At 35.6% G+C, this 12,712-nt stretch overlaps 3 protein-coding genes across 3 annotated transcripts; all 3 read right to left on the bottom strand.

The window, feature by feature from the left end:
* Nucleotides 1-109: 109 nt before the first annotated feature.
* Nucleotides 110-3,094, bottom strand: LOC102595619 (E3 ubiquitin-protein ligase RMA3-like). Its single transcript, XM_006362891.2, has 2 exons — nucleotides 2,925-3,094; nucleotides 110-1,320 (listed from the first exon to the last, which is right to left on the bottom strand). Exon 2 carries the CDS (start codon nucleotides 1,313-1,315, stop codon nucleotides 521-523), a length of 795 nt encoding a protein of 264 aa, XP_006362953.1. The 5' UTR covers nucleotides 1,316-1,320; nucleotides 2,925-3,094; the 3' UTR covers nucleotides 110-520.
* Nucleotides 3,095-4,447: 1,353 nt separating this feature from the next.
* On the bottom strand, nucleotides 4,448-7,210 carry LOC102595959 (thioredoxin-1-like). The gene is made up of 2 exons (XM_006362892.2): nucleotides 6,834-7,210; nucleotides 4,448-4,980 (listed from the first exon to the last, which is right to left on the bottom strand). The coding sequence occupies exons 1-2, from the start codon at nucleotides 7,081-7,083 to the stop codon at nucleotides 4,667-4,669; spliced, it is 564 nt and encodes a 187-aa protein (XP_006362954.1). The 5' UTR covers nucleotides 7,084-7,210; the 3' UTR covers nucleotides 4,448-4,666.
* Nucleotides 7,211-7,923: 713 nt separating this feature from the next.
* LOC102596291 (3-deoxy-manno-octulosonate cytidylyltransferase, mitochondrial) lies at nucleotides 7,924-12,129 on the bottom strand. Its single transcript, XM_006362893.2, has 8 exons — nucleotides 11,846-12,129; nucleotides 9,820-9,865; nucleotides 9,595-9,681; nucleotides 9,375-9,499; nucleotides 9,112-9,251; nucleotides 8,975-9,026; nucleotides 8,769-8,879; nucleotides 7,924-8,337 (listed from the first exon to the last, which is right to left on the bottom strand). Exons 1-8 carry the CDS (start codon nucleotides 12,116-12,118, stop codon nucleotides 8,245-8,247), a joined length of 927 nt encoding a protein of 308 aa, XP_006362955.2. The 5' UTR covers nucleotides 12,119-12,129; the 3' UTR covers nucleotides 7,924-8,244.
* Nucleotides 12,130-12,712: the final 583 nt, after the last annotated feature.

Raw genomic sequence — 12,712 nt, forward strand, 5'->3', positions numbered from 1 at the left:
ATTGTCTCCTGTGAATTTGAGCCACTTCTAGATCAATGACAATACCTTATGAAAAGTAACCATCAACATAAATCATATCAAATTAAGATTTAAATATTTTATTGAATGATATTGCTCAAGCTAGATCTCAGATATATATTTCAACTAATTAATTCATGAGAATGCCAATACAGATGCCGGACATCGAGTGGGAAGAAGAGGAGCACTTCACACAAAGTGAAGATTAAAGCAACCTTTGCAAGAAATAGAGTCTTTTATGCTTAATCACTATAAGTCATGTTATTCTTTTCTTTAACTATCAACTACATGTCCAATCTCCACGAGGTACGGGTAAGGTCTACATACACTTGACCTTTCCCAGATCCCACTCGTGAGATTACACTGGATATGTTGTTATTGTTGTTAACGCCAGACTGATGCCACCTATGCGTTTCAATAGATCGTCCATAGGTATCGGGTACAGTCAGATATTTTTTTTACATCTGTACAATGATGAAGAAGCATATAGTAATAATAGTGATCAGAATAGGAGAAGGCACAAGATGAAGGCGCAGAAGAGAAAGATGGATAATCTGTTGAGAGATTTGTCCATTTGCATTTCTTGCCTTCTCATTCTAGAGCTACCGCCTCCTGGGATGGGGTAAGAGCTAAGATAAGGATAGGAGAACGAGCTTGCATCCGAGCCCCCCAACATCCTCGCAAGAAACATTTCACTAAACATCACGACCATTGGGCTGACTAATCGAGTCATTCCAGAGCCTCCGAAGGTAGATGGAGCTATAGCTGCATAGCCACCAAAAGCGTGGGGGAAGAATTGTTGGTGATGAATTGAGGGTGGTGGATAATACAAAGAAGTGTGATTAAGTTGTGGATGAACATGAGAAGTCGGAGGTGATGATGTGTTAACTTGAGTGGCTGTTGTCCAAATGGCTTGAGGCCTGTGAGGTACGACCACATCAACTTGAGACTCATTGGATCTGCGTTCTTCTGATGATGTACCGCGGCCATAGAGAGGTACCAATGAGGAGTTTGAGATGTGAGATTTGCAGACCGGACATGTAGGTGTCTCTTCTGATCCTGGGGCAGAGTTCTCCACTTGAAGCCACTTGTAAATGCAAGGCCAGCAGTATAAGTGACCGCAGAGAGTGACAACAGGATCGTGTGCAGAATCAAGACAAATGTTGCAATCAAAACATCCCATCAGCTTTCCAGAGTTTGCCATTGGAACTGGAACTGAGTTCCTTTTCTTTAGGGAAATGTCTTCATCAGATCCAAAACCGATAATAGGTTCACCAAAAGACTGTTCTAGAGCCATGGAATCTATTAAAAAGACAAAAAAAAATCATCACCTGACTTAGTTCTTTGAAAATCATCTAAGAAATCCGCATCAAAGTAAAGAGCAGATATTCACACATCTGAACTTTGAGAATAAATGACAACAGGAGCTATGGTTATGGTCTTAAGCATAGGCTATGTATCTATGCCTAGGAAAGGCATCGTATACAGGAATCATATATCTTTACCAGCATAGCTATGCGATATGTACAAAATGGGACTAATAACCTCTGGATAAATGTACCAATCATTTTTCCATTAGAAAAGGGATATCTATCCAGCATCGGTTACATTTCTTTTGAGTTTATCGGAAACAACCTCTCTACCCTGTAAAGGTAGAGGTAAGGTACACATCAATCTTACCCTCCCCAGTTGCTTCTTGCCCCTTATTTCAAACACAAGGAAAGCCTTGATCGATATGGGAAAGATGCGGTTGAGACCCACATTTGTGGGATACACTGAGTATGTTGTTGTTTTGTTTTAAATGGATATCTAGAACCAAACTTCAAAGTTTCAGAATTCTGCAAATACTGTACCCCTACCTCAGAGGTAGAGGGGTTGTTTTTGAAAGACCTTCGGCTCAAGAAAACAACTTTCAATCACAAAGCAAAAAAAATAAATTCAATCAATCACCTATAGCTCAATCTCAAGCTAGTTAAGGTTGTCTAGACAATCCTCTATATATCCATTTAGCTCTATATTCAGATCCATTTCATTCCAATTCCAAATCATTCACCTTTCTCAATTCTCAAAACAAAAATTCTAAATAATTTGCATTAACATCTTTGACAATACTTTAAACAATTGGCAATACCAAAACCTTTAGTCATTGAAATAAATGCCTATAAACGATCTCAAGCATGAAAAATACCCATCAACTAAATCAATCATCCCATGAATCATGAACCATAAAATTCAATCAATCAAGCACATCTCAATCTCAAATTACTCAAGTTTGACTAACAAAAAATATTCAGATCCATTTCTTTCCACATTTTTTAAATATAACTTTGGTGTTTGAGCCAGTTCGCTCGCACCTCAACAATCTCAAGCATGAAAAATACCCATCAAACGAGATAAATCACCCCACAAATCATGAACCACAACATTTCAATCAATCACGTACATCTCAATCTCAAATTACTCAGGTTGGACTAATAAAAATTATTCGGATCCATTTCTTTCCAATTACTAATTTTTTTTTTAATCTTTTAAGCCAAATTATAAGTTCTCTACTTTTCCACATTTTTTTTTTATATAATTGTGGTGTCCAAGCCAGCTCGCACCTCAGCTATTCCACCGACTACCTGCTACCTTCCATCAACACAAGCACCAGGGTAACTCGGCCAGCCAAGGATTATACATATGAAAAAACGTGTTTTCTATCTCTGCTGGGATCTAATTTCCACATTTATCCTACGGACTAAATACAAATTTGTAAACCAACTAACGCAAATCACCAATGTGAAAAACTTCATTTGCATTACACTATGTTCTTAATTACGAAGCAAAAAATCATAGAAAAACAAAAATTTAAAAACAAACATAATACATTTTGCGAATAAGAATGAAAGAGCTGGAGATTGTACCGGCGCGTTGGAGAACGGAAGAGTATGATCGGAGGAGATGATCGACGGCGAGTCTCGAAGATAAACGGCGTCGTTGGAAGTGATTGGAGGAGAAATTGAAAGGAGAAAAATGGAGAAGCAATGAAATGGGCGTGAATTTTTTTCGGGAATTGTGTATTTATAAACAGTAAAATGTTTTCTCAACCGCAAATAAGGAGAGAAAGAAGGAGGCCCACTTGGATCTGTTTAGTTTTTTTTTTTTTTCTTTTTTCGGTAGTTATATCTGTATTGAAATCTGAGTTTTTTAAAGTGTAAATTTTAGGAATCACATAGTTTTAATATGAAATTACAATTTTTAATATCTGTATTGAAATGACGGTCTTTAATTTTTGTTCCTAATTCTAATTTAATGAAAATTTATGAGTTTTTTTTATTTCACCCCCGGATCCCGCATTAGTGTCCGGACTAAATTTGAATCATGTACTGCAGGCCCATTCGGAGGTGACGCTTCCGATTTTCTCGATATCCATGAGTTGTCCAACATAAATGGTGTAATTTCTAATGTGCAAGACATGAGTTTGGAAAACTTTTACCTTGTTCTTTATAAATCATGTAGTATCTAATTTCAAGCCATAAATAAAAATAAATTTAGAGAACGTTTACCTTATCTGACAAAAGTTCATAGGAATAAATTATGCCTTACTCGCCATAACTTGTGCCTTGCGAATTTTTTTCCTGATGTTAGGAGTATTTTCGTATACTTTTTTTGTTAAAAGTGTTGTTGACAAAATTCAAAAAGCGCAAATTTGAAGAATAAAAATTAAAGACTACCCCAAATAAGAGCACTCGTGCAAATAACCCAAGGTAAAACACTCTAACAAATATGATTTTATATATCGAATTCAATTTTTTAATTAAGAAGGAAGGAATAACTACTATTACGCACCGATAAAATTGTTGGTGGATCAATTTCTGTTTATCAAATGATTTTTTTAATACAAATATAAAATTTGAGCCAAAATTAGTGAATTCAACCAAACCTGTGGACAACAGTGTAGTTCAGCCGCTGCTTGAGAAATTGAAATCTCAACTAACTGAAGCGGTAGCGGTATCGGAAACAATCCCTCTACCTCTAAAAGTAGGGTCGATGGTAGGGGTTCATCCAAACCCTTCGGCGAAAAATTATACTATTTATACATGGCTAAAATAATTTTTTATGTATATAATAGATGTTGAACCCCTTTCGGCTAGTTTGTGTCTACTTCTACAGATTTTGAACTCATTTAGTGACAATCCTGACTCCGCCTCTGCTTGTAAGGTATTGATAAGATCAGTGTACACTCTAACCTCTCCATATCGTATTTCGTGGAATTACACGGGATATGTTGTTGTTAACCTGATAATACCATCTTATACAATGACAATGTAGAGTTCATTTCATAGCAATAACTCTTGGCTATTTGTGTGGCCCATATTGAATCCTCAAAAATTACATTATTTTTGAAGGATTGGACATACACATGTCACATTTTGAAGAATCCGAGCAACATAATGGGATATTACTTCAGTTGTAGAGCAAAAAATACCAGTGAATTCTGAAGTAAGAGGAAACACAGCTCCATAATCTATACAGGAACATTTTCAGGTTTATTAAGTACTATATTCTAGCTGTGCTTTTGAAGGCAAAAATAGAATATACATAAAGGAAAAGAAAAACAGCAAAAAATTCTTACGAAATGTATCTATATGCGCGCACCATTGTACTACAAGAACTTTTCGATGCTCGTGGCCAATGTTGTTTTTGGAACTGCACCAATCACCGCGTCTTTCTTCTCTCCATTCTTGAAAATCATGACGGTTGGGATACTTCGGATACCATATTCACTTGCAATAGAAGGGCTTTCATCTGTATTCAGCTGGAAGAAACTGAACTTGCCAGCGTATTCCTGTGCTAGTTCGTTAATGATGGGATGGATCATTTTGCATGGACCACACCACGGAGCCCAAAATTCAACCAGGACGGGTAACTTAGACTCGATTACAAGTGACTTCCATGTTTTATCAGTAACAGCAGCAGCTGCATTTTCCATAAATCATGTTATTTACACAAAGAAAGAAGCTGATAACTTGGTGTCTTTAGGAGCATATCATGCTCCGGTTCATGCTAATATCAAAGCAAACTAAAACTGAGAAACGATACGAAATTCTTACTACCCAAGATAGATGATGCATCAAATATCTTAATATCCTCTTCAGTCAGAAGCCAAAGGTAGGGGTAAGGTCTGTGTACACCCCACTTATGAGATCACATTGGGTGTGCTGTTAGTTGTTAGTTTGTCAGAAGCCAAAAGAGCAAATTTTACAACATCTGATCTCATTTTTCCAACTAAGGATTACTTTAGATGCTCGTGCAATCCTTATAAAAGGCAGCATGGTGCATAAAGCATCCCACATTCACGCAAGTCCAGGGAAGGACCGCACCCAAAGAAGGGAGTGATGTAGTCAGCCTACCCTGACATAAGAGTCAATGGCTGAATAATTCATGACTCGGACTCACGACCTATAGATTTCATGGCGAAGACAACTTAATTATTGCTCCAAGGCTCCCCCTTCTAGTGCAATCTCCATATTCATGTAAAATCACAAAAAATGCTTCCCACTTTACTGAAGAATTAAGCCTAAAAAGTTCGCATTCCTGATATCTGAAGTAGTAACACAAGGTCAAAGAGACACAACTTATATCTATGTTGCTCAGATTCGTCAAAAATATTGTCGCGCTTGTGTCGAATTTTTCACAAATGCACTATTTTTGGAGGATTATTCCACATGCACATGGCAATACTCTCTTCAATTCGATTTATGTGTTTCCGTTTGATTGGGACGTATTTAAGAATGAAGCAAAGAATTTTGAAATTTGTAATCTAAAATAAACTAGATATATTTATGAAGCTACAAGCCTACAACTATCTCATTAAGAATAAAATGTAAAGTTTAATGTTACTCTTTTCTTTTCAATTTATGAGGTATAGTTTAACTTGACACAAAGTTTAAAAAAGAAAGGAAGAGATTTGAAATTTGTGGTTTAAAAAAAATTCTTGACCATTTGTGTAAATCATTTCATTAAGTGAAAAAAGAGATTATTTTTTTTCAAGTTGAGTTATTTTTCAATTATGGAAATCCGACATTCTTGTTAGAGATGGATTAAAAAGAAAAATGTGTCATATAAATTAAAACAGAGAATACTCAAAATACAGAAAGATATTGTCCTTTTTTTTTTAATTGATTACCTTGGATTTAAGACTCCAAATATCAAATATTTTATAACCACTCAATAATCAATATTATGAAATAACCCTTTGTCCCAAACACCCTTCTCTTTTAGTTGTTCCTTTAAAAATATGTTATTTTTTTATAATAAAAAAATAATTTAATTTTTATTTTTAATGAAATAATTTATAGCTATATAAATGATTAAGGAGAATTTCAAACCACAAATTATAAGAGTCTTGCTTTCTTACTTAAAATTTGTACCAAATTGACTTAGGTATAGATATTGGTTCATTTACACAACAGTTTACTTCTTGTATCGACAAATTAGAAGATATGTCAACCAACAACAGAACAACGATTAGTAGATTAATAGTGTCACATAAATTAAACCAAAGAGTATTTAATATCGTAAATTTAAAAAGTCTCCTACTTGCTCTGTTTCAATTTACCTGACTCAATTTTCATTTTAATCCGTCAAAAAAGAAAATAAAACATTTGTACATGTAGTAACAACTTAATAATTTATTACATAACTCATAAACAAACCTTCATAATTTATTTTAGACAGTAAATTTCAAAATCTTCAAATTAGATTACAAACAAAAATGAAATGGGAGAGAGTAGTGAAGAATTTGACGGGAAGGAAAAGAGAAAACACACCTGTAACAGTAGTACTTTCCTGAGCTTCACAGACGATTCGTCCACCACGGCGAACAGATTCCGATCGTGAGCTGAAATAAACCGGCGACCGATTCAGTTGCACCTTAAGTCCACTGAACTGAGAAAAATTAACGGCCGAGGAGCGACGGCCACCGGAGACCGACAAATCGGCAATAGGAACCGAACGCGCCGACGACGAGGAGAAAACGGAGGCGCGTGGAATTGCAATGGTTTCCAACATACCGGCCATTGAAACAGTAGAGAGAGAAGTGATTTTTTAGTTTTTTTTTTTTTTTTTTTTACAGAGAAATGGGAAGAGAGAGTGAGGTCTGTGGCTCAAGTATTTTGTGAGATTTCGTCATGCGAATATGCGTTCGTTAGATGAAATGGATGAGGCTCTCATGCTATCACGTGTTTCCCACGTCACTTATAATATCCTTCCAACAAAATTATATTTTCGTGGGTATAATGTTTTCTCACGACTATCTAATTACACAAATATTATTATAGAAAAATATTTTTCGCCATCGCATACATTGAGATAGGGAGAGATGAGCGAGAACATGAGGGAGGCTAACAAATTTGTTTATATATTTCAAATAATTGTTAATCATTGTACATGCAAATTTACTTAGATACAATTTTGACATTGTATATCCCAAGATACATATATCTAAATACATTAAAATTTGATACGATTTGTCATATTACATTCACTTAAATACAATACATCTTAAATAAATTACACCTAATTTTGACTTCATATATCCTGAAATACATATAATCTTAACACCTCAAAATTCGACAAGATTCATAATATTATAAACTAGCATGTATGTGTAAAAACATGTCTTTTATTCACATTGAAAAAACACAGACATTAATGGTGGTAGGAGATAATTCACCCATTTTTGAATGATTTGTGTTTTAAGATAGTCCCTTTTGTGCCCAAAAAAAGAGTCCATTGCGGTCAGACTCCATAACTATTCCCGATATTACTAAACCTGCATGACTCTAACCAGCTACCAAACGACCTCTAAATACTTGCCCACAATGGGCATTTATACCAACTCAATAAATAAATGACATGTGTCTTCACAAATATGGTTATCACTAAATCATAGTTAATAAATACACATTAATTAACTGTAAAATATGAAAGAAAATGTGAATACACAACCTTGCTACAACAAATGAATACCTAAGTGAAACATACACTTCAAACAACTCTACAGTATGAACTATTTGCAGGATTTATACAGCAAGTTCAGTTCCTATTTCTTTTTTCTTCACAAAAGTTAACGCTGAGAGATTAATTAACGTGCTAATTAAAGCGGAAATTGAAACCAAAGAACACCACCTTTATAGCTGTAGGAGTCATATGTAAGTCATCAAAATAACTCATTTTGCTCTAAGCCATGTTTCTCTCACGCATGAACTGCTCTATCTTCTCGACATCTTCCGGGGTGTCAACACCATGAGCCTCGTGGTCAACTTTTATCACCTGTACAAAGAAAAGAGATCCATGCAGTTATTCAACAATCATGAGAAATATGTTTCCTCAATAATTTATTTTACAACTGTGTTGTCCGGGCCAAAGAACAATCACGAGAGGGAAAGCAAACCAACTAGCTCGAATAGAACAAATCAACAGATAAAGGCTGTAATGTTTGCAGCATATTCGAAAATTTTGTTAACCTTTCCAACAATTTTTCTTCTTCTTTTCTGTTTGGTAAACTATAGTTCATCTAGGAATATATTTCCCCAGTCATTTTTCAAATAACCATGGTGCCCAGCTTCAATAGATGGAAAAAAATCACCTAATATTTTTGCCTCACCCCCGCTGGAATTTGAACCCGAGACCCTATGGTTCTCAATTTAGTCATTAAAACACCGATATTCAGCAAAGAAATCTACAAATTGAGGGTATGTTACCTTCATTTTGTATCCATTTTCAAGGACTTTTAGCTGCTCAAGATCTTCTTCTAGTTGCAATGGTGTTGGTGTCAGCTCTGGATATATTTTCAGGAACTTCGTATCATAACTCTAGAATGAAATAATAAGACACCGTATTATTCAGCCATATAAAGTTATTGAGAAAAACTAGTTGATAGTTGCACCAAAATTGTACTAGTTGATACCTGGATCCCGAGGTGCAGCAAGTAAGGAAACTGAGGATTAACCTTGCCTGACCTGAATGTTGCAAAATTGATCAGTTCCTATAATGGAGGATATAACCAGCTACTGCAACATGCTATTTAAGAGAAAATGGACTAACTTGTTATAAGGGATGAGCCCTCGTGAAAAATATATTGCATAACCACGATTGTCAACCACACATTTAACACGATTTGGATCAAATGCATCCTCAGGTTTCAAAGATGTCACAGCAGTGCTAAAGACCGCATCGGGTGCAGCCTGCAAGAATCATAAGTAATGTTATTAGTCATTTAAAGCTCAATCAACAAGTGACTACATGCAGTCTCCAATGAAATTAACTCCAACGTATAACAACAATTCTTTGACAGAAAGGAAAGCTACCTGTAGGGCTTTGACGATGCCATCTATTATTTCAGGTTCAATAAGAGGTTCATCTCCTTGTATATTAACAACAATGTCATACTTCTTATCAAGCTTTTGAAGAGCCTCATTACAACGCTCGGTTCCTACAAATTAACAGCTAAGTATCAGCTATTCACAAACTCAAATTTCCAGAAGTTGCAAAAAGATGGATTGAGAAAATAAACAGCATTGTGTTTACCATTTCTACATGATTCAGAAGTCATTATCACTTCAGCGCCAAAACCACGACAGCACTCAGCTATCTTTTCATCATCTGTTGCCACAACTGTCAAAAAGGCAACCACATAAGCACCTGCCACACCTTCTTTTTTTTTTGGGGGTGGGGGGGGTGGGGGATATTCGACGTGGGAGCATAATGTACACGCCTATAGAGGAGGTTCAGCCAAGTCAAATAGATACATACCAACTTGATCCAATGTCTCAGCAAGCTTTGCCCTTTCCCATGTTCTCTGCCATCAAGATTGAATATGGTGAGGGTGTCAGATTCTTTTAGCAAATAAAATTATGACATTACATTGTTTCTTGATCAAAGCTTCACCAATGGTAAATGGTAAAAGAGAGAAATAGCAGGAATATGGCATACGAATTTCCGAAAGTTAGAACCCTCAGAGCAATTTGAAGTTGGTCCGGAATTTTTGGGATCCTGATATTACCAGAAGGGGAAGCACCTCACATGAGAAATAAATGGATCTATAAATTTTATACCTGGTGATAATAGATCCCTTATTTTAACTTTTCAAAGCAAAAATATAACTACTCAGGACAACATCATTCCCGGGTATTCATGTGAAAAGAGATGTTTCTGTTGTAACATTGACTTTGTAACCTATACTTCATTTGGCATTATTAGTTTGCTCGTTATTCTTTTCTTACTTGAAAAATTACTGATTCATTTTATCCTTTGATACATTGATAGTGGATTAAGTGGGAAACTTATATTAGGCCAGTGCTGCGATACTTAAGTAATGGTACCCTGTTGACTGAACATCCCACTCCCCATGTAATAAAGGGAAAAGCCCATTTCTAGAGCTATACCACCGTAGATCGTTAATATTCATGAAAACTACTAAGATTCTTGGATCTCTACCAAAGACCAGGGCATGTATGAGAACTAAGAATATTATCAGAAACTCTTATGAAGCGATTTGTCAACTTGACCACTGTTGGAGCTAAATCCATAAAATCAGAACAAATTTGACAATGTTCCTTTTCGTTTATAACCCAGAAATCCTCAAGGGTCAGTTGAGCACGGTTCAAAACTCAGTCTTAATGGAACAAGTTCACATTGTTTTTACGAGCCTCAATTTACTCTTCATTCCACCACTCTATTGAAGTCCACGAACTAGAACTATGCATTGCTCTATCAGCAACCAAACCAAAGACTATAATCACTTTTTTCGAATAATTCTGCTTGTTGAGCTAGCATTTAGACTTCCAGTCAGTCGATTGGAAACTATCATGCACCATACAACTATAGGAAAGAAAAAAACAAAGGAAGACTCATTTTATTTACCGTTATAATTACACTGTCAAAGAGGTTATGATGCCCGACATGAATCCGTTGGGAAAACGACAGGTTACCCCAGGTCTGGGGCATAACTACAGTACTAATTACAGGTTTGGAGGTACCTGCTTTTGCCTAGACGCTGTATTTATACAAGGAAATCTACTAAATATGTGTAAATATTTAATTACGAACCCAATACAAAACAAGCTATGAGTTCGGTTGCAAGTTCAAATCCTAAACTCCGCCTCTGCCCAAGGTGGATCTAATCATCTAGAATTTTGAGTCACTAAGTTCAACATACTTCTACTTCCACCCATCAAGATAGAGAATACTACAACATTTTCAGACTCAATACAAATATAAACATTTCAAACTCTTCTTAACGATAGAATTGAAGGTCATGTAGCTGTAGAAGTAAGTACCTGGATCATGGGGTTTCCAAGGACATTTAATCATGAAACCATTAATTAAAGTGACAATTTCATAATCCAATAACAACAACAACATACCCAGTCACTATAATCCCACAAGTGAGGTCTAGGTTTGGGGAGGCCGGGAGGGTGGTGTAAATACAGTCTCAACTCTACCTTGAACAGGCAGAAAGACTATATGATAGACTCTCGACTCAAGTAAAGCATATCAAAACTCAAGTATGTAAAGTAAACACAATTTCAGAACCTATAAACTTCAAATCCTGACTCAGCTTTCTACCCAAGGTGGATCTAATCATCTAGAATTTTAAGAATCACTACATTCAACATACTTCTACTTCCACTCACTGAGCGAAAAAAATACTACAACTACATTTCACACTCAACAACAACAACAACATATTAAAATCCCACAAGTGGAGTACGAAGACGTTAAATTATACAGCAATATAAACATTTCAAAATTCTTCTCAACTATATATAATTCGTACCTGGATCATAGGCTTGCCGAGGATCTGAACGAGCGGTTTCCCTTGAAACCGAGTAGAAGCAAAACGGGCGGGTATGATGCCTATGACCCGGCTCCTAAACTTGCCGGATCGGCCAAGGTAAGCGTGAGCGCCGAGAGCTACGGCTACTGCTGCTCCGACGGCTAAGCCGTGAAGGATCCATGATTTTGTGGAGCTAGAGGAAGAAGATGAAGAAGAGCTACAGATCGGCATTTGTGTTCTTTTGTCGGTGTTTTTTTCGGTTGTGACTAACATGCAAATTTTCAATTTATACTACAATTTATTCGGTGTGTGCTACCTAGATAGTTCATGAAATAAATAATGCATTTTTAATTTTAAAATATTTAATTTACACTTTCTATGTTACTCTTATATTCCATGGAATGGAATTTCGAGAGTTAATAGGGGATTTTTAAGCATGAAATCTTCAATTTTTTAAAAATAAAATCTATACATTTGAAAATTACATCAGTAACAAATACTCTCTCCTCCATTCTTGATTTGAGGCTATAAGTTTCAAATATTTTATCCTTACTCAAATGTTATAGCATATTTTAAAAAATCATTTTTTTCCCTTAAATTTCATATTGATTCAAACTATATCATATAAATTTAAAACATATAAAATAATATATTTATAATCATCATAATTCAGGGGGAATACGTAGTTAAGTGTTAATGATTTATAACCTTTTAGATGTGATAGAGTAATCTCGAGTTCACCCAGACTACAAAATCGCCTTCGTTAAGAAAAACAATTTATCCCAATGTGAAACTTTCCGAGGCAAAATCCGAACTTAGATCCCAGTGCGAGTACTAGACACCAAGAGGAAACCAACCAAAACAGAA

The sequence above is a fragment of the Solanum tuberosum genome, unplaced genomic scaffold (assembly GCF_000226075.1).
Source record: "Solanum tuberosum cultivar DM 1-3 516 R44 unplaced genomic scaffold, SolTub_3.0 scf00421, whole genome shotgun sequence".
NCBI classification, from domain to species: domain Eukaryota; kingdom Viridiplantae; phylum Streptophyta; class Magnoliopsida; order Solanales; family Solanaceae; genus Solanum; species Solanum tuberosum.

Bases quoted from the DNA above. Each gene is read 5' to 3' on its own strand.
- LOC102595619 (XM_006362891.2), bottom strand. From the start codon at position 1,315: ATGGCTCTAGAACAGTCTTTTGGTGAACCTATTATCGGTTTTGGATCT.
- LOC102595959 (XM_006362892.2), bottom strand. From the start codon at position 7,083: ATGGCCGGTATGTTGGAAACCATTGCAATTCCACGCGCCTCCGTTTTC. The intron at 4,981-6,833 runs GTGTGTTTTCTC...TGGAAAATGCAG, and splicing joins GGAAAGTACTACTGTTACAG to CTGCTGCTGTTACTGATAAA.
- LOC102596291 (XM_006362893.2), bottom strand. From the start codon at position 12,118: ATGTTAGTCACAACCGAAAAAAACACCGACAAAAGAACACAAATGCCG. The intron at 9,500-9,594 runs GTAAACACAATG...GTTAATTTGTAG, and splicing joins TTCTGAATCATGTAGAAATG to GAACCGAGCGTTGTAATGAG. The intron at 8,338-8,768 runs GTAACATACCCT...TTCTTTGTACAG, and splicing joins AAAATGGATACAAAATGAAG to GTGATAAAAGTTGACCACGA.